At 40.3% G+C, this 22338-nt stretch overlaps 1 protein-coding gene across 4 annotated transcripts in view; it reads left to right on the plus strand.

Moving 5' to 3' along the window:
• Positions 1-22338, plus strand: part of BEND5 (BEN domain containing 5) — a 694656-nt gene that overhangs the window by 133890 nt on the left and 538428 nt on the right. For all 4 annotated transcript variants that reach the window (XM_053392494.1, XM_053392492.1, XM_053392493.1 and 1 more), the window contains exon 4: positions 14923-15017. In XM_053392494.1, the coding sequence (XP_053248469.1) occupies positions 14923-15017 (95 nt within the window). The remainder of the gene's footprint in view (positions 1-14922; positions 15018-22338) is intronic.

Here is a 22338-nt window from a genome sequence, read left to right on the forward strand (position 1 = left end):
GCTACAGTGATCATCATCCAACACACAGGACATTGTGTTTGTATACACAATATGTGTATTGGCACGTATATACATCATTAATACAGTTTTCTTCATATGTTTTAAATTCATTTTAGGAGGAAAGCACTTCCTCAGATGAAATAAAGTTGCTTTTGTGTTCATGCAGCTTTTAGGAAAGTTTACTGTTAAAAATTGCCATTCGTTCAGAAGCTCATGGTAGCTACACACATTTGTTTGAAGGCAATAACACATTTACTTATCATACCTCCAATAAAAGTGCACATTATTTTTATTACCCATCTATCTGAATGACTGGAAAATTTATGCCAAGCACTGCCCTATCTGAAATGACATATTTCATGAGTTTATAGTTCAAAAACTTGCACTGTAAAAAACTATTGTCTATTATAAATATATGGGAAAATATGGAATTTGATCAGGATGAATGGCAACTTAAGCTTAAATCCAAAGGACCGCAAGCAGAGTTATGCTCATTCAGTGGGCATTTCCTACCTTCTTCCCACTATTGAAGGTTGTGGAACCTTTTCTAACTGTGCATGACACATTGCAGGGGGCTGCAGGTGGTGGAGGAAATTGGCAGAAGTGGTCACACAAATGCATAAGTGGGATTGGTATCACAAGTTGCTCTTTGGATCCAAGTTGGAGGAAGCCTTGTGTTTAGCTGAATGTATTTATTAATATGCCTTTACACATTAGATTAGCAGCAAATGACTATGGAATGTGTATACTGTGTCAGAAATGTTCCCCAAAGCTCAGCTGAAAATTTGTACTTTTCTTTTCTTCAAAAAGGTTACTGAAATACATGAGATGTTGCCCTAACAGACTTTGACAACAGAAAGCTTTGAGACTGGTTCATTAAGTCCTTGACAAAGGCATTTGTGGCCAAATCGAGTTGGGCTTGTTACAAAAATAAAGAGCCCATCCTTTTTCTTGGCATCTGTGAGAAATGTATTTCTTTTTTGTATGCTACTCTTCAATGCTTCCCTTTTTCGGCGCGTTTTACTAAAATGTGTGTGCCTGATAAGTGTCCTAATCCAACTCTAGGCATATTTTAAAGATGTATTTATATATGACTAGTTGTACCAGAATGTGGATGGCTATTAAAATTCAAATATATACTCAGCTGAAAGCAATGCAGTAAGGATGAACAACATCCATATTCAGATGCATATGCCAATGCACACTTGAATCTGAATCAGATTGACGCCCCTAGTTCCTGATCCAGCAAGTGAAAAGCATATTGATTTCCTTAGCAGGATTGGGGTAAAGGGCTGCAATTTGCTGTAAACTCCTCTTGTGTACCCCCTGTGGAAATGAGTTGTAAATTGTGTGAGAATGTAACTTGTGCTTCTTGAGACATGTTCAAGAGGATTGTAGAATATGAAAAATTCCTTGATTCAGCAGAAGTGTCTCATACATGCATAGGTCCTAATCTGGGTTCACACATGCATTTCTGGCCACATAACTGGCAAGAGTGCAGATGAGATGTTAAGGGAAAACAGAATGGGGGCGGTCTAAACAATTACCTGACGAGGGCTATGCACATGCAACTGGTTTTGGATTGAGCTAGGGAAACTGTGTGAAATACCTACATATAGTTCCTCATACAACTGGGGTGTGTGTGTATATATGGAAACGTCATTCTACGAGTACAGAAACATGCCCCTTTCTGGACCATGTACACAACCTAATTATAACATACTTTCAAAATTTGGACTGAAATACTCCCATAAAAGGTAATCAGCATTTCAAACTGACATATAAACTAAAATGACAAATTAAATTGAGACATGAGCATTATTTTCAGAATGCCATTGCAAAACAGAACCCCCCCCCAAAAAAAAAACCCCAGCCAAAGGGTTATAATATATACAGTACTGCTTGCAAACTGTAGTTGTCAAATATCTCTGTTGAGGAAAATACAAACTGGTAATATAGAGTCAAAGATTAAGTGACCACATTTAATTTAAATTTCGAAAATAAGTTTAGAATCCACTACATTTAAGCATGAGTTTTCTATTTTTGCTTGTGTTTGTATGAAAATAGTAAAATACACTGGAGTTTGGGCCAATAAGAGTTAGGTTTTTGAAGCTGATTACAGTTTTCTGCTGTATGCAGTGCAATGTGATTACAAAGATAACTGTGTAAGTTGCCTCTATCCAGTTTCTCCCACTGCAGTTCCCTGTCCCACATCTCCATGATCCTCCAACTCTGTTTGGGAGTGCATTGGCTGGAGTGGAGAGGAGCAACTGGGGAATTCCCCTTATGTGAACATCCTTATGCTGCACAGCACTGGGTACCTTGCTATATTTGTGGAATGAATACAGTGATTTGAACTATGGCACTAAGTGTTATTCTACCTCAATACACGGAAATGGAAAAGACCTAGACATCCTTGTGGTATTTTGCAGTATTTTGCCTGTAAAGAATAGAAAACATAAGAATGGCCAAAACCTGTCCTCAGATATACATTGTATTTGACAAATATGGCTATACGTTTTCATTTCTCAAAATGAAATCAAAATTAATTAATTCCAAGGCTAATACATATCAAACACTGACACAAGCAAAGTTCCAAAAGAGCTCTACATTGCATACACATTTTTATCCTAGCAAAGAACAAGGGCAATTCAGTTGTCTTTGCTTCTTTACCCCTTGGGATGACCTTTCACAATAAGAATTGTCAGTGCCTTATTTATAATGGCAGATCTCAAGTTTGATTCTGGCAGGTTTTGATCACTTGATGGCCCAAAAGCTTTCAAACACAGAAGAATCTGATGCTTTTTTGGCATCCTGCAGTGTGTTTAAACCTCAAAAGCAACTTTTAGTCCCAGAAGTGAATTACTGAAGTGGTGTAAACAAAACACGAACGTCACAAAATGATGAAAATCTCATACAAAATATCTTTGTCAGATGGATGACAATTCCACATTGCCTGAAAGGCATCTGCAACAAATGTATATTCTGTAAATAAAATTCTGATTTACCAAAGAAAGCTGAAAACAAACAAGCAGAAACATCAATAATTTAAATGATTATTTGTTTATGAAACACAGAAAGCTGCACAAAACATCAAATATCAATTATTTATCACTGCTCATTGTTCTGTGACAGCAGAATTTTAGAAACATACTCTTGGGTCACATTAACATATGCAATATAACAGGTCACCTAGAATGACAGACTGCTTTCACAAGACTTGCTTGAGTTTGTTCTTGAATTCCCTGCACCTGCATTAAGCTTATTCAAACATTAATGTTCTGTTTCGCTTTTTAACAAAAGGTTATGCCTGCAATTATATAGACTGATATTGCTCAAATATTGTGCCCCTTTGTGTTCTGTTGCGTGTAAGGTTGTGCTGAATGTTCTCCACAAAGTATTTTCAGCATGAAAGGGAGGCTTTCCAGGACAGTGGAAAAGTTTCTCAGAATACAGAGCCCCATCCCCATGCAGAATACAGAGCTCCCTTCCTCCTTTCAGGCCTTTTTTCTCTAGCCATGACTTGACCAGCAGCACCAATTTTGACATGAAGGCATTTCGCCCATTTGCCATTCTTCCAAGTGAGATTGTCATTGTAGCAGCTCAGATGTGTTTACATGACAGCATTGCCAAGGGCAAACAAAGCTAGTTCAGAATGATGAAAATGTTTATTTATTTATGGTATCACAAACGAGAAATGGGGTGTTGAGCAGGGACAAACATTTGATCACCTTGTCGGACAAAGAATGCCAATTAAGATCATGTCTGTCAAGAATGCCATTCTACCTATCTTGTGCTGAGGACAGGGCTTAACATACTTTTAAAATGTATTGACTAGTAACTTCCACCATTTCCTTGATTCTATGTAGGTCTGGGTGAGGAAGTTTATTTACCTGAGAGGAGGGAAATAGCTTTTAGCAAGCTCTCTGGTTGCTGCTCAGACAGGGCCTGAGCCTGTTCGCTTTTTCTCTCCTTCTTAGCTTGTAAAGGTACCCCTGCCCTTACGGGCCAGTCTTGACAGACTCTAGGGTTGTGCGCTCATCTCACTCTAGAGGCCGAGAGCCAGCGCTGTCCGCAGACACTTCTGGGTCATGTGGCCAGCGTGACAAGCTGCATCTGACGAGCCAGCACAGCACACGGAAACGCCGTTTACCTTCCCGCTGGTAAGCGGTCCCCATTTATCTACTTGCACCCGGGGGTGCTTTCGAACTGCTAGGTTGGCAGGCGCTGAGACCGAACGACGGGAGTAACCCCGCCGCGGGGATTCGAACCGCCGACCCTGCGATCGGCAAGTCCTAGGCGCTGAGGTTTTACCCACAGCGCCACCCGCGTCCCTAGCTTCTTAGCTTGTAGCAGGCACCAAACAACTTGGCACATAGAGGGGACTATCAGCTAGATAAAATACCGTGTCAATTCCAGAACTCAAATCAAAAGATTTCACGTTGTCAAAATAAGAAATAGCAAATAAAGCGAATAAAACAGTTCTAAATAATTCTATCCTAGGCAGTCCTACAGACTATCGACAACTTGCCATGCTAGGCAAAGACACAGATCAACCTAGTAACCTTTATTTCCCTATGGTCAGGAGAAATAGATTGATGTGGGGCCAGGCAACTACAGATTAGCCTTGGGTGGACTTCTCTGGCAAGAGATCCTTGATTTGTATATCTTTGTGTTTGGAAGTAAATATATTGGGAGATAGTAGGAATATTTCCTCATTCCTTCCTGCTAGACTGAACTTTGATTGTGTACTTTGGGTGTGACCAGCCAACTCTTATGGAATGGAGTTCATAGTTTATTGACTCCATTCCACATATGGAAATAACATTAAAGAGGCAAGTCCTGTACCTCCACAATGACCAGTGATCAAAGCTTCTGAAAGCTGAATGGAAGTATCTGAGCTGGCAAGCACTTCCTCTCTTGCAGATTATTATAGCCTTCTATTTTGGTCATGAAACATTAACACAGTAGTACACTCCCTTTAGAGATCTGCCATCCTTTTTATTCTGCAAAAGTGTTAAAAACGCACAACAGATTGATCCTGCTCACACACAATTACCCAATACTAGCGTCCTCATTAAGCTGGTGGAGCAGGGGCACAGAAACACCTCCTTGCCAGAATAATAATAATAATAATAATAATAATAATAATAATAATAATAATATATGCCACTACCGAGAAGGCCCTCTGCCTGGTTCCCTGTAACTTGGCTTCTCGCAGAGAGGGAACCGCCAGAAGGCCCTCGGCACTGGACCTCAGTGTCCGGGCAGAATGATGGGGGTGGAGACGCTCCTTCAAGTATACTGGACCGAGGCCGTTTAGGGCTTTAAAGGTCAGCACCAACACTTTGAATTGTGCTTGGAAACATACTGGGAGCCAGTCTAGGTCTTTCAAGATCAGTGTTATGTGGTCTCGGCGGCCGTCCCCAGTCACCAGTCTAGCTGCCGCATTCTGGATTAGTTGTAGTTTCCGGGTCACCTTCAAAGGTAGCCCCACATAGAGCGCATTGCAGTAGTCCAAGCGAGAGATAACTAGAGCATGCCCGTGAGACAGTCTGCGGGCAGGTAGGGTCTCAGCCTGCTTACCAGACGGAGCTGATAAACAGCTGCCCTGGACACAGAATTGACCTGTGCCTCCATGGACAGCTGTGAGTCCAGAATTCAGCATCTTGGGTGCTTACTGGAGCCAGGCAGACCAGTAAGGTTGGGGGTACTTGTGCACACTGGCAAGAGCACCAGACTGGCTTCACTCATGTGTTCACAGAGTCTTGACCTCACCTCACTGCTGCCTGTCCCACCCCCATAGTGCAATCCTGCTGCCAGATGGCTGGCTCTGCACTCTCACCTCACTGCACCAGCCACTCCTGCCACTTGGCTTCCACATTAAGAGTCCTAAAATGGTGCTTACAGTACTACTTTTTTCAGACTTGAATGCATTATGCACAAGTCTTTTTCCCTGGGTGGGTGCTTTCTCCCTTGAACTCTTTTCCTTGGAAATCCCACCAAATATATCCCTTCAGAACTATAGTAAGTTGAGGTTGACTTCGTTGACTCAAAACTGGTTTTGGTGTGTTGATGCTGCGTTTGTGGCTTTCATACTGCAAATTCATCATTTGGGATTTCCTTTATTGCTTTGTTTTATCTAGTGTTGTACTTTACATTTTGCTGTTGTCATTGGCTGTATTGAAACCTTTTGGAAGGCCAAATAGCAGGTTACAAATATTTAAAATAATTCATTTAGCAGTCAAGCTTAAAGAATCAGATATCCACGTTTCTCTTATTTTCTTCTGAGCAGATGCATGCTCAAGACAGAAATTTTGCCAAAAAAACCACCCAGTAGTGACATTACAGTACATAAGAGATTTTAATTTTAGCACTTAGAAAGAATAAAATTGGCTCAATGCAGTTAGATTTTCCATTTTTATAAATCCCAGGGCTGCTCTAAGGTTACAACAGATACTATAAAGTACTGATTCTATGCCTTAATATAATAGGTATCATTTATTATTTGGGTGACAGATAGTGGGAGGGAATAGTATGGACAAATTGCTTGCTGCTATAATATTTTTATAAGGCTATAACTACATTAATATTCAAATTACAACTGGTATAATAGCATCATTTGGTGCTTAGGAGTTCTGAATATGTCAGCTTCACTTGCCAGTTTACTTTGGAAGCAAATTAGTAGTCAAGTTGAGCATCAATCAGTACCTATCGTCGCAATGCCTCCTTTCATCAGAAAAATATGGAAAACAGGGATATAAGAATAAACATTGACAGGTTGGGGGACATCATCAAAAGCAATTTGGTATGAACTTGGGTATCACAGGTGTGAAAATGAATGTGTGAAGCTTCTTATATTTAGGAATTCTGGTCATATGCTATATGTTTTACCCTATTTAAATACCAAATCTGAAAGGGGATAAATCTTTTGCTACACATTGACGGTGAGAGGGCATATTATTACCTTAGCGGTTTGCTCACCCACTGCCCCCTGCTTAAGCAAATGGACAAGTCCCATTGGTTCCTTTCCTGCTGCCTGGTGAGAGGAGTACAGTGGTACCTCAGGTTAAGTAATTAATTCGTTCCGGAGGTCCGTACTTAACCTGAAACTGTTCTTAACCTGAAGCACCACTTTAGCTAATGGGGCCTCCCGCTGCTGCTGCGACGCCGGAGCACGATTTCTGTTCTCATCCTGAAGCAAAGTTCTTAACCTGAAGCACTATTTCTGGGTTAGTGGAGTCTGTAACCTGAAGCGTATGTATGTAACCTGAAGCGTATGTAACCTGAGGTACCACTGTACAGGGGAAGAACGGGTACTCTTTTTTTCTTTAAAAATCAGGACGGCTGTACAAATGCCTGGTCATAGGAAACTAACCAGCTAATTAATACTACAATTATGCAGATAAAAAACTGTTGCTTGGTGACACCAGCTTCATTATCACCATTTATTACCAGCATTTTTGTCTCCAGTTAACAAAGCAGATGGAACCTGCTACTATCAATGGGAGTGAGGACTGCAGAGACAGACAGGCAGGGTAGCCAAGTGTCTATCACCATAACACCCTTTCTGAGGGTGACTAGGAGTGGATGTTGTGGTGGGAGGGTTTTTTATTTTTATTTTGCCACCATCATCGCCCCAGATAAAGGTCTGTGATAAGCTATAGCTGGTGTTCGACCATATTTGTCACAAATCTGCCACTATCACTTGAGTACTCTTCCCTGTCATTTCTTTGCCAGCATTCCTCAAATCACATAATAATTAACTTGGCTGAGCTCCACTTCCATGGAGAGAATGTTCAGGAGCAATCATGTAAATGTCCCTGGCTATTTCTCTGTTCCAGAAGTCGACCGCAGGTTTGACAGGATCAGCAGCTGGTGTGACAGGGAAATCCACAAGACCAATCAGAAAATCCTTCTGATCCTTTAGTCTTTTGGGTGGAGCCATCAGAACAGATCCCCTGCAAAGTTCTGGGATGCCAGTGATCCTAATTCTGACCGGATAACCATCTGTCCATGAAAACAGAACTGTATCTAAGCCTGTATCTAGATCACCCTCATCCTATCCAGCACCAAAAACCTAGTCCAGGCTGTGTCCAGCTGAATGTGTGGGGCCAGAAATCACCAATGCTGGCGAATCAACAACAATGAAAACCTTTGAATTTTGTTGTTGATCTTACAACTGAAACTAGTTTTCTGATATTAGAATAGTAATGCTATACAACAACAAAAATGCATTGTTCCACTACCATTATCAATGAAATTTGAAATTAAATCTTACTTTTTTTACTATTCTGTAGCATGAAAGAAGATTACAGGAGACCTAAACTTGAATAGCAAAGTCTGTGATTAACCTTGTAATAGCAATAAAAGCCATTCAAAATACAACAAAATATCACCAAAGGCCTTCTTGTCTACCGCTGAATTAAACCCAATCCTGTGTTTAATTATTGGAGACTCTCTTATTTCTTTTTCTTTTTTTAAAACGAAAGACATAATCCCTGTGATGCTACCAGTAATTTAGCTAATTTGCTTTTCTGGAGACCATCTGTTTTCCCCACATTCGGCAATATAGTAATAATTTTTTGTTCCTTCCTTATGTATCAAGTCTTCCTACTTCCTTCTTTCAACATTACACTATGTAGTGCTCAGTTTCTCAACAGTCATGCAACAAAGTGTCCATTGGCACCTTAAAAGCTAACACATTTATGATGGCATAAGCTTTTTTGAGATAGAGCCTACAGCATCAGATTTATAAAGGGATATCCTAGCTGGGAGAATTATATACACATTGATAACTGAAGAAACATACTATTTTGACATTCATTGTTTTAAGACCACACAACCATTATATATCTGCCTTCTGAGATGCATCTTATAGAAGGAGATGTGAAAAACCAGAGGATGTAGAGAGTCAAAGTTATAGCCTGCTCATCAGGGCAAAAAGTAGATAGGATCAAATGCAAGGGCCATACATTATTGCCCTGTTGCAAATCTTGGTGTTGCATGATGACTAAGGAGGCTGCAGTTTCATTGCAAAAAGGCTTTCACTAGTCAAATAGGGAAACAGTAGGAGATAGAATGAGGAAACAGGAACCGTAAGAGCAAATCTATTCTCATCACTATGTCTTGTTGTTGTAGTATAGTCATCTTAGTCGTGTTCGACTCTCCGTGACCCCAAGAACCAGAGCATGCCTTGGAAACTCTCACTTTCTTCTCCTTTTTTATGTCCATGGAGTTTTCTTGGCAGAATACTGGAGTGGTTTGCCAGTTCCTTCTCCAGGTGGATCACATTTAGTCTAAACTCTCGGCTATGATTTGTCCGTCTTGGGTGGCCCTGCACGGCATAGCTCATAGCTTCTCTGAATTATTCAAGCCCCTTCGCCACAACAAGGCGAAGGGGTCACTATGTCTAAGGGACCACAAAACGTTAACTGAAACAAACGTGTAAGCTCCAAGGCTGGCAGCCCAATTATTTTCACCCAACACAGGTAGATGCACAAATGGCTAATTTTGTAGCACACACTGACCACGTCACAAACAGACACAATTGGGCATTGTCAGATTCTATTTCCATACTTTGATTTACAAATCACAGGCATAGGCAACCTCGGCCCTCCAGATGTTTTGGGACTACAACTCCCATGATCCCTAGCTAACAGGACCAGTGGTCAGGGATGGTGGGAATTGTAGTCCTAAAACATCTGGAGGGCCGAGGTTGCCTATGCTTGACATATCACATCTGGTAACCTACCATAAAAGCATTGCTTCATTGGTAAAAAGACCAAAACTGTGAAACCTTGACTGATAAAAAGTAAATAGAGAGACTGCTGTTACAGTGTTGTCACTCAGTTGTAACAAGAGAACAGTTGTGAAGAATTCAAAGGGTTTGGCAGTTTTTATTGCATCAGATTATTATAAGAAACAAGGTTAGACCACTACAAATTCTCTGTAGGCCATGGATTTTCAGTTTGCAAATGAAGGTCCTGTAGCTAGAGTGTGGTAAGGCCAAAATTGCATAGGATGACATTCATTTTCATGTTCCAATAACTTCATGTGAGGAAGCACTACAGATTGCCTTATGGAACAATCCCCCCTCTCCTCCCAAAGGACAGTGTTCTGGAGGTTCTTCTGACCCCACTCCCTAGCCTATTTCAGGGTTGGGGTGCCAGGGTTAAAGCCCCACTGCACAAGGAGAAAGCCTTGCACACGGCTTCCATTGACAGGGCTGGTTAGGTGAATCCTGCCCATGCATTGAAAACTCTGTTTTTGTGCACAAAATTGATCTGGACTTCCTTTGTTGTATCTCTACACACAGTGGCACTGCACACATATATATTGTCACGTATTAGCAGCACATTATTTTTCCTAATACTTTTGGAACAGGACTCCCCTGATGCTGGTTATTGTGAAGGAAGGAGAATTTCATCAAAGACATATCAAAGCAATATTATAAAGAGGGGGGAAATGCCCGTGATGAAACATTCTGTCTGTACAACAGTTAATGCAACAGAAGTTCTGTCCCATGGAAGGTGAATCATGGAACCCTACCCAGTATACAGTTTCAATTGCAATGTTAACACTCCTGAATCTGTGGTAATTTCTTGCTAAACTTCATAGTGTTGCTTCTTTCTGCATAATAATGCTTACCCTTAAGAATGGAAACTTGAATCACTCAGCTGCCTTCTCTTGAGGATTAAGATATCAGCAGATTTTGCAAGTAAACTTCTAAAGCAGCCAGCTGTTACCACCCACCTGCAGCCATAATAGTGATTGAAAAGAACATGGATGCCTAAACATGGATAGCTTCTCTAATTATGTGGAAACTGAGAAGTTTAATGCATGACCATACTTAAAATACTACCAAGGTACGGAATGTGCATTGTGGAATTTAAAAGTTATAAACCAAAACAAACCACACATGGATTTTATACCAAGTATCTTTCAATTATTGCCAGAACAAAATAATCATTTCCAAATACTAATTCTCAAAAGTTTATACATAAGAATGCACAAAATACAATCATCTGGCTATATTTTGTTAAAGGAAAGATAGCTGCTTTTTGCCATGTTTACGTTATAATGTATTCAGCTAAATACAGTCATTCTTCCCTGTCTTATTTTTGGGTTTTTTCTCCTCTTAAAGCATCTTTAATAGGTAGTCCAAGAAGTAGGGGAAAACATGCAAATATGTAAGCTCTCCTCTTCATTGCCATTTTAAATGAGTTCAGTAGCTACCTGTGCTTTGACAACTTAAACATAACAAGGCACAGGTGCTCCTGATTAACAAATCAGCTAGGGCTCTGTACAGTTCCCTCCACAGGTGGGAATGAAATTTCTTGCCCTGACAGCAGACAGGCTTTAAATATTTGTTAACTGGTAGGGGAGGACTAAATGCCATAAATATTTAATTTTTTTTAAAAAAAGAAGCAGCAGCTATGTATTATGTGAAAGGAGTGATTCAACTGGATATTTAAAACTGTAAATATTGCTGGCTGAACTAAAACTGAAAGATGTAATGTTTACCAGTCTTTCTTGGCAGGTTTGTACAGAAGTTTGATTTATTTGCACAGTCACAAGTGGTACAAAAATTGGTTAGTGGCTGTTATTATTAATAGGCACCATGCTTTGAACACCCAGAAAGTACAGTAAGCCCGTAACCTATGCGGGGGTTATATTCCAGGGATCATTCCTAAAGCCAAAATTATGTATAGTCAAAGCACATTGGTTAATGGTGGGTAAGATTGCCAACGTCATTTTTCCTGGACATCTGCCCCCTTTCCATTTTTTTTAAAATAATTGTGAAGGTCATAAATCCAAATGCATCCAAGTGAAATGTGCCTAAGTTGCAGGCTGTATAAAAATGGTATTATCTACCTTTGACAAACGTTCACATGAAATTTAACACATACAGGATTACGTTAATAGCTCAGTTGTAGAGCACTTGCTTTTCACAGCATATCCAAACAAGACTGGAGAACACTCCTTTCTTAAACCCTGGGGAATCAATGCTAATTTATGCTGAATAGGGTGAAAGAACCATTTGTCCTCCAGATGTTGTGGAACTACAACTCCCATCTGCCTTAGTCAGCATGACTAATGACTGAGGATGATGGGAGACGCAGTTCAGCAACATTCTGAGGGCCAAAGGTTCCCCACACCTGAAATCAAGGGCTTTAACGTCCCTCTGCCCTCAAACATGAAATAATGTAGCACATGAAACACTATCTGCACTGCTTGGAATGGGATGGTGGTGCTTATCCTGGAAGATAGGGTAAGTAGTCGTTGGTACAGGGCAGGGGGGTTAATTCAGGAAGTTTGAGACATGCTACTTTATAACAGAATGTTTCATTATGTTTTTATATATGTTGGAAGTTGCCCAGAGTGACTGGGGCAACCCAATTCAATGGGTGGGGCATTGTTGTTGTTGTTAAGCTGGTTAGTATCACCAATATGATGCAAGTATTGTATTGCTGAAATAAATGCCAACTTTGTATTGCATGGTTTAGTATCAGACTGTCACAATTAACCAAAAAAAATGTAAAGAAGGAAAAAGTGCTTATGTAAAGGCAGCAGGAATATTTAAATTGCCTGCAAAAGGTGTGTGTGTGTATGTGTGTGTGTGTCAAATCTAGCAGCTATTTATTTTATTAATGTCAGCAAATGTTTCCTTACTATATCACAAACTTGTATTACACTATTTCACTTCAGGATATATTTGTATACTTTAGTGAGCAAGCTGCATATTTTCTGTTTCTGTTAAGATGTGCATTGACGTTATTACATTTTATATACCGGTACTTCACTTGATGGACTATCTAGTAGAGTTTTACATGTACTGATAATATGCCAAAGCTCCCTATTTTAATTTTAAACCTGGGGTTTATATGTTACATTAGACTAGGGGCATAGTTTGATAAAGTTAATCACTGCTATGAAATGATTTTAGGTAGCATAGCTTCCTGAAAGGACTGAAACTGCTTGCTAACTGCACTTTGAGAGAAAGTGGTTGAAGCTGTATAATTATACTTTTTCAAATATTTATAAATTCACTGCTTAACCTAGTTCGTTAAATTTACCCAAAACAAGTAGCAGAGATGTATGGGCACCCACTTGGTTGAGGTGAGACCATTCTTAGTGTCTGCCACCTGTCCTGTGTTAGTCATTATCCACTTCGTAGAATTAGAAAGTTCCTTCATGCCAACCTCAGCATAATTGCATTAAAGTAATAGAGGCACTTTGTTAGTTTAGATTATTCACCATGAACATCAGGTTTAACTAACCAATTTGCTCCAGCTTAATTTGGTTTTATAAACAGAAGTCAAATTAAACAGCTTCTATTTTATTTAAAATGCTTCTAGTTTACAGTTTGGAATGAACACATTTTTACTATTGAATATTAATATCAAAAACTGCCATATTGCTATTTTGGGAATGTAAACAGCAGAAACACAGCAATTGTACTACATGGACATCCTGCCCATTAAAAAGTCAGCTTGAATATAGCAAATTGAAAACCACAATTAGTTAGTACGTACATACCGTATTTTTCGCTCTATAACACGCACCCAACCATAACACGCACGTAGTTTTTAGAGGAGGAAAATCCGTAGGCATGCCACCCGTAGGCATTCCCTCCATAACACGCACAGACATTTCCCCTTACTTTCTAGGAGGAAAAAAGTGAGTGTTATGGTGCAAAAAATACGGTAATTAGTACATACATCAACCATGGGGAACCTGTGGCCCTCCTATGATGTTGGACTTCTAGTATCCCTAACCATTTGAAATGCTGGATGAAACTGATTTGGAGTTGGAGTCTAACATCATCTGGGTATATATGCTGGCTGTCCTCATCAGCAGTAAACAAACCTGTCCACTTGGGAAGGTGGAGCAAGAATTCCAGGTGTATGTGAATACTTAATTCAACAGACCCCCAAGAGCCCCAGTTTTGCCCTATTGGCAGTCCTTGTTTTTGGTCAGGTGCCCCAGGGTTTTGTTTGAATTTGGGGCACCCTGCTTTTGGGCTGCGACAGCAGCATCGGAAGGCGGCATGAGGGTTTATTCCCAAAGCTTCATTAGTGCTTAATAACCTTTGGGATGGAGAAGGTTGGATTCTAGCACCCTGCAGAGCCCTCAAGCTTACTGCCCTGTTGGTCTCTCCTCTTCCCTCTCCTGAGGCCACAAATGAATAAGGTTGCTTTGCTTTACTGACAATGCCAACATAGCCCCTTCACCTGGAGCCTTATTAGAAATGGACTAGAATAAACTTTGGGGAATGAGTGCGCTTCCTTTTTTTTTCTTATTCATAGCTTGAGACAGTTGTTGGCATTTAGCATATTCTCCATGGGCCATAGATACTTCATATTCTTCATCTTCTGGTTAGAACCAGGACACCTGACACAATATCTATGCCATCAGGTGTAAGGCTATGATTTGTTTTTTAACTGGAATGTCACACTGTGCCTGACATAGCCTGTGGTGTCTTATTAGGTAGGAAAGACTCCCCTCCCCCCCCCCAACTGGTGTTTTGGTTTTGTGGTAGATATTCCCTTGGGTTTTCTTTCATATCTTGTTTCTGGCAAGAAATACACTAGAGGCCGAGTAATAATAAATGTTCTATTTTTTTGCAGGTTTGCTCATAGCTCCTTTCTTGTCTTTCCGTTTTCTTTTCTCTTTCTTTTCCCAACTGCAATGATTACCAGTAGAATACAATTAGCAACTTTCAGCCGTGCAACGAGAATGCTGGGAAAATTAAATATATAAGCAAAAGCATTCCACATGCTCCTGAAGGATTTTTTAAATGATTGTCTTGTTTATATTTCAAAATTTGGCATCTGGTTACACAGCTCTGACATTGGTGATCTATGTGAAATATATTTAATAAACAACTGAGATTCTCCCTCACCTTGTGTCTTTCAGAGAGTCATTTTCAACATTGTAAACTTCAGTAAAACAAAAAGCCTCTATCGGGATGGAATGGCTCCAATGGTGAAATCCACAAGCAGGCCAAAATGGTAAGTTACCACACCAGTTAATAACTGTGGTTTTGGAAAAAGCTTTGGCAACAATATATCTTGGAACTGCTGCTCTTTGTTTTATTTGGTTAAGCTTGGATAATCTTTGTTTTCTTTGTATATACTTCAGCTATTGTGCTATTTCTCTCTCCACAACAGAAGCTAGTTGTTTTTATATTATGGCTTAACCTTGTGAGTGGCAGATTTGGCATAGGAAGGTAGTTATACAGCCCATACCAGAGTCAGAGACAATAAACAATTTTCCTTTGCACTTTTGCATATTATTTGGATGCTTTGCTGGTAAAGGTTGTTGCAAATTTTCACCAGTAGTCTCTTATAGTAAGATATGTGTATACAATTTACCTGATAAATGTGGAGGAGGCATTTGAGAGGTTAGACACAACAGAACAAGCCTGGAAAGCTAGATAAGATCAGGTTGCCTTGTTTTTGTTTTACTTCATGCCACCCAAGAAGAGCCCAATTAATTGGGATTTTAGATGTTGAGATCTTGCTACCAAAGATGTCCTTTGTAAATTATCCTCTTAGAACTATGAAACTACTAATTTTGGATGGAGTAAGACCAGTAAAGTACCACATATGCAGGCATATGAACTATTATTGTTCTCTCATCCATTCTGTTCCCCAAAATCTTATTTGTAACAGTTTCAAGCCAAATACATCAAGTACACCAAGCACCTTCTGAATCTTTCTATTTACAGAATTAATTTCTAATTTTTGCTGTTAATTAAGTCCCACTGATTTCCTCTTCATTATTCCCCTGATATGGTTTCACATTGAAACATCAAACTGTAAAAATCTATGTAAAATAGGCCTACAAATATACAGACTTTTCTGTTGTTTTAAGGGATATTCTTTCACATATTCTCCAGTAACTTAAATATTTCAGTGTTTCAAATTGTTGTTCATATGTACATTAAAACAAAGATTGCTGTGCTCCTGAGAAGGAACTTTTCCTTGTTCTTCTTCTTTGCCTTCAGGCATCTTTCCTACTATATACAAACAAGCTGACTAAATCAGACCAGTTACAATTTCATCAAACAGTGACAAGTATCAAATACTGCAGGGGAAAATAAAAATAAAAGGCAGAAGGGGTACCACTCAAATAAATAAAGCTATTTCTGCATGCACACAGAATGGCATAGCTTCATTTGGCAGCTATGTTGACTGTAATCTGTCTATAGACGCCATGTGCAGAATTTATTTTATTTCCTATATGGAAAGGGGTATGGCCATTTTCCTAGATTTGTCTGGAAATGGTTGGAGCATAACTAATGCCCCTACACTTCAACAGTCATGGAATATAAGATACATTTTAGAACTAGATTAAAGCATCTAGAATTATGTTATTATTTACTTACATAAAATATTTTAAAGCCACACTTTCATATAAACATCACAAGGGGGTATACAGACTAAAGACACACTATTATGATAACAACATTGAGCTTCCAGTGGTTCCACTCCTATAGGCATAGGAGCCAACTCCTAGGGGCTGAGGGGTTTTCGTCTTCCCCAATAAAATATTTAAGGGGGCTGGACCCCCTCCCAAGAGTTGATTAGCATTGCCATTCAAATGGTGTGCATTCACCACATAATATGATCAGTTATGTGGGGCAGGGCTTATCTGCACTCCTTACTCCAAAATTCAGGTTGGCACCCCTACCTCTGGGAGAGCTGTTTGCAATATTTAAAGCAGAGCTTTCCAAACTTGTAATGCTGGCGACACACTTTTTATACATGCATCATTTCATGACAGAGTAATTCAGTTTTACTAGCAAACTGGGGGTTAAGCAAACTCCTTTCCAGCCCCGGCGGGGAGCATTCGTGCGACACACCTACACGCTGCAGCCGACACACACAGTTTGGAAAGCTCTGATTTAAAGAGCCTGAACTGTAACCTTTTCTACAGTTCCAGTTTCCTGTGTGGTTCTGGAGAATGAAAAGGTACAGTGGAATCGTCCTCAGATTCTGAGGTGGATGGAAGAGCCATGTCAAAAGACTCCCATCAGGTTGAGGGGCTCCCTCGAGTTGGGGTGACTGCTGTAACATCTGTATCAGAGTCCTTCTTAGACCAACCGGGGACATGACAGCCCCAGGAACTTCTGTGGTCTCCTTGTGGTTGCTGGTTGCTTGTGCAGAGGTTGTATATGAGAAGCACAGGCTCAAGCTGTTTGACTTGTTGACATCTATTGTTAGTAATATATCAAATATATTGCAAGCCACTAAGTGACAAATACTAAATATCATTGTATGTTATCAGATGCCATCATATATATTCTGAAAACTCATTGTTAGGGGTTTTATGTCAATTATGTCAGTCAGAACTCATGGCACTAAACCACAACTTCTGTGAAATAACATAGTGTTGTGTCATATCAAGCTATATTGGTTGCATTTCACAGCAGATAAGAAAGACACAATGAAATGGGAAAGATGCTAATTTAAACCAATGAGATGTGATGTAACTTGTCAGGTAAAATTGATCAAAATGATTTGCTCATTAAATGGCAAAACCTTAGGTCTTTTTTTCTTGATGATTCCTCTTACAATTGTCAACAAACTCTTATTTTTCCTTTTTAAAGATGTGAATATGTTTTTTGGGGAAATGCGTTTATGCTTTTGTGGATCTCTTTTGTGAGTTGATACAATAGACCTGTGTATACTGCCCTTATTAGTGATGTGTGAGCTCACACTAGCTTACCATAGAAGGCACTCCCTTGTTCTTTCTAGGAAAATTATCAAAAAACTGTTAGGGTCTTATAGTACTTAATTTTTAAAAAAAATAAATCTAGAGATCAGCCCCAGTCCTCTATGCCATCTCCATACTTCCCAAGCAAGCTTGTTTTGCAAATGAGTTGAGAACTGGGAGTGGAGATAAAAAATTAAAGAATAGTCCAGTAGCACTTCTGAAGAAGTGTGCATGCACACGAAAGCTTATACAGTGGTACCTCGGGTTAAGAACTTAATTCATTCTGGAGGTCCATTCTTAACCTGAAACTGTTCTTAACCCGAGGTACCATTTTAGCTAATGGGGCCTCCTCCTGCTGCTGCGCTGCCGGAGCACGATTTCTGTTCTCATCCTGAAGCAAAGTTCTTAACCTGAGGCACTATTTCTGGGTTAGCGGAGTCTGTAACCTGAAGCATCTGTAACCCAAGGTACCACTGTACCCAGAACAAATTAGTTGGTCTCTAAGGTGTTACTGGACTATTTTTTTATTTTTTATTTTGACTGCATCAGACCAACACGACTACCTACCTGAATCTGGGGGTGGAGAGAATTTGCTGAAGATAGGAAATGTCTTAATAGTTCTCTTTTTAACTAGCCAGGTTGCTCCTGAGCTTGCTTAGGATCAGTAGTTCCTACTAGGATGCGTGCAACATGTAATTTTCAATGCTTTCTGTATGAATTGGGCAGAGACACATTCTGAACCAACAGTGTTCACATTTGCTGCCACTGCTAGTTACTGTTGGGTGTGGTTTTCCCGACTCACCTAAGTAGTTTGGCTTGTCTGAGCTTTCTCAAGATAATTTTCAGAAGAAGGTGGGGACTTTCACACAAGTTCCCTGAGAATGCTTGGAAGGTGTTGATGGGCGAGAGCTTGAGCCTAACTTCTTCTGCCATCTTCCACCCAAGGAAGCATACCATTGTGTGGAGTGCGGGGCAGGGGGTTGATTGTACAGAGATGAGAGAGATGGCAGCAAGAAACGAGCTGGGAACCAGGAGCTGCACCAGAAGATCAGAGTCAAGAGACAGAGCCAATAGTCAGGACCAAGGTGTAAGTAGCAGCAAGGAGAAAGTCAGAGGCTAGGACCAAAGGACAAACCAGGAGGCAGAATCAAAGGGCCCAAAGAATACAGGATAACAGTGTTGCTCCGGCAAGGCTCAACTAGAACTGTCATATATTCCTTCCTGTCCAGAAGAATCCAATGGCCAGCCTCACCAGACAGTTCAGGGCTTGAGGGCACTTTGCTGCCTAGGTAGATGCTGAATTTGATGGCTCAGCTCTTGAGGAAGCTACACACAGATCTAGCTTAAGTCCCAGTAGCTCCTCCGACAGGAGAATTGGCCAGTTTAAGAAAAATTAGATATTCCTGAGCATGTTCAGGAGCATCTTTTTGCACTTGCAATGCATAGGATTCAAAATTTTAGTTTCTTAAACCCCCAGCCCAATTCATTTGGCTGAGATGTATTAGAAACTACAACTGCTATACAACCTGGTGACAAAGGATGCTCCTAAGCATATTCAGGAACACATAGGATTTAAGAATAGGTCTACAATATGCATCCCTTATATTATCCCATTTCCCCTCCCTTGCTCTTCCGCCTTGTTTCAACACGCCCTCCTTCCCCCCTTGTTCATTTTAGTGTTTATTGTTGCTCCCTAATTTCATATACTAGTCTCCACTCTTCCAAACCATTAGTTTTACTTCATAGGCTCTAATACATTAAATTTTATGCGTTGCACACACATGCATTGCCATTCCCCTGATTCCACAAGGTTTTGCAACTTTTCAAAGTGAAACAGAAAAGTGACTTGTTCAGTAAGCAGCAGATTTTCTAAATGATGAAGTGAGCAAGCACTCTCTTTGGGTAGGCTAGCTATAACTCTTGATTATTCAGCAAGAGCATTGCCTCATTGGGGACATTAGTTTTCAAATTGCGCTAATCTTTTTAAAGTAACAACTGGCCACTCATCACCTTAGGTATTCCAGCAAAGATCCTGTGCAAAACTCTAATTAGTATTTATGAAACAGCAGCTCGTCCCTGTAGAATAATAGCTGTAGCTGGCAAATATCTATTTGACACCTGTTAAGTCTTCAAACATTCTGCATCTTAATGAGGAGAGAGTGCTAGGTGAAGTCCAGACAATTCAGAGGTAAGTGATAACAAAGAACAAATCAGCAGTGGTGATGGTTATTCTCTGCAGGTGACAATCTTGTAACAAGCCTAGCATTAGCAAGTGACATAGTCAGGCATATGCTGAGGCCCATTGACCAGTGGGGCCTCACAACTGCTTAGAGATGAGGATGAACTCCAATCTTCTGCCATGTTCTGCATGCTGTGGCCAGGCTAAGCTTTCTATGTGCTTCAGAAGCAGTGTGTGAAAATTGCTTCTCATGCAGCTGTTGTGTACCTATACAACTAGGAAACGGGAACTCATTCGAGAAGCATCTGCAAAGTGTAAGAGAATGAGAGATTTCCCTAGTGGAACGTGCAATGACATGAGGGCCACTGAGGCAATATCCAGTTTTCTGTTGGGAAAGCTGACCAGCTCAACTGTGGGCCACGTATGTTCACCTGAACTTCCTCTTAGGGGAAGGAGGCAGTGACTAAAGTCACCTCTGTACCTGCAGTATGACAAGGAAGGCGAAGGAGGGCCCTGCAGTTCTCTTGCCCAGGGTATTCAACTCTCTGAGAAGCTTCTCAGGTGTACATTTGTCAATAGTTATATCAGTCAGCAAATAATAGGACTTTAACTGCCTGAAGAGAGAATTTATAACTCTCTACTCTTTATATATAACATCAGGTTCCAGGCTTCTGGCCTTGACAAAATTGTCACTAGTGTTCCTTTTTTATATTTCATTCTTCAAAATGGCTGTTAAACGTGGACTTGTCTTTCTAGTCAAGCAGTGCTTTGACATCTATTACATCTACTACAAAATTATTTTAGACTCTGCTGTAGCATTTCTCCCTGTAGTGGTCTGGGTGCTGGAGAGCTTCCTGTGGAGTAACTTAAATGTTAATTTATATAGATGTCAGTAAACTTGTTTTCCTTTCACATCAGGAGGGTTACTGTTTGCATTGCTTTTCTATAAATCTATCAAATAAAATGCAAATGTAAAGAGCTGTATTTCATGTTTTATTGATCAGGAGGAGGCAGAGTTGTGACAGCATCTGAATTTTGATTAGCTGTAACTTCCCTGTTTTAAAGTTTATTTTTGGGTGTAGACTGCAGTCACCTCAGTTTCGTGGGCAGGTATGCCTTTGTCACTTGCATTCTGTAGAAGATGTTATTGGAGGTTAGGTCATTGTGCGTGGGAAAGTGAGAAGAAATCTAGTAGTTAGTGACCATTATGTTAGGGGGGAGAGGGGTTTCTTAACCATAGGGGTCTTCTGGCTTTCTCTTCTTCCTTCCACAACTCCCGTGCTCACACCAGCCAATGGAGTGAATGGGCAAAGAGGCCTGTACTCCCTTCTTCCTCAGCATGTGGAATATACTAGAGTAGAATGCACAGTGAACCCTGGGAGATGTGATTTCTGCAAGGCATTTGACGTTTCTCAGCCACTGGGGAGAAACAGCATCTCCCAAGATTCCATACATATACCTCCCTAGTAGCATTTCAGCTGCTGAGGAGGGAAAGAGACTGAAAAAGGGGAAACTGAGACCTCTTCTTCCCATTACAGCTGTTGCTAGAGCAGAAGCCTAGCAAGGTGGGTGGAGGGAGGAAGAGTGGGAGGGAGGATTAAAATGAGAATTGTAATGTTCATCTTCAGATTGAATACGCATTCCTACCTCTCATTCTTTCCAAACTCTTTGGAAAAAAATACAATTGTGAAAACTGGTTATTTGTATAATTAGCATTTGGTAACATAAGGGATTTTTCTCTAATAAATAAGAGGGATTCATAAAAGAATCACTGCCAAATTTCTGGGATGACTGATATGTGTTGGCAAAAGTTACTTCCTCTGATAGTGAAGTGGAAAAAGATAATAGGAATTTTTAAACTGCAGCAGTTTTTAATCACATTTTAATCACATGCCTAGGTACACAACCCTGTGAAAGTTAAGTATGTGCTTCGTTAAAGTGCAGGACCTTTAGCTAGAACCTGCCCTTATATTCTATTTTAAGTGAATGATTAAGTGTTCTTACCTGGGGGAACTGACCACTATGATTACTTCACCTGCTGGTTTCTGGAAATGGAAAAGTGGATGAATGTTAACAGTCTGGAATGATGAATGCAGTTCATTTAATTCAGTGGTCCTTCAATGTTTTTATTTGGATATTTTTTGTGGACCGTAGAGCAGGAAGTACGCAGTCCAGTGTGGGGCCAGCCAAGATAAAAATAATACACAGAATCAATATTGGATTGAAATAGCCCACAACTTTTATTGTTTACAGATGTAAGTAGGCTTAGAGGAAGGCGTTAGGTATGCATCAGGTGTCAGTCAGCCCATCTGCTGACTGATAAGAGGTTAGGTCAACCCTGGGTAGAGGGTCACCCTGTGATGCATCACATTGGGGTGAGCCCAGCAGGGTTGCCACTTGGAAGGGTGCTATCAGCCCCTGTGTGGACTCCC

The sequence above is a fragment of the Podarcis raffonei genome, chromosome 6 (genome assembly GCF_027172205.1).
Source record: "Podarcis raffonei isolate rPodRaf1 chromosome 6, rPodRaf1.pri, whole genome shotgun sequence".
Lineage (NCBI taxonomy): Eukaryota > Metazoa > Chordata > Lepidosauria > Squamata > Lacertidae > Podarcis > Podarcis raffonei.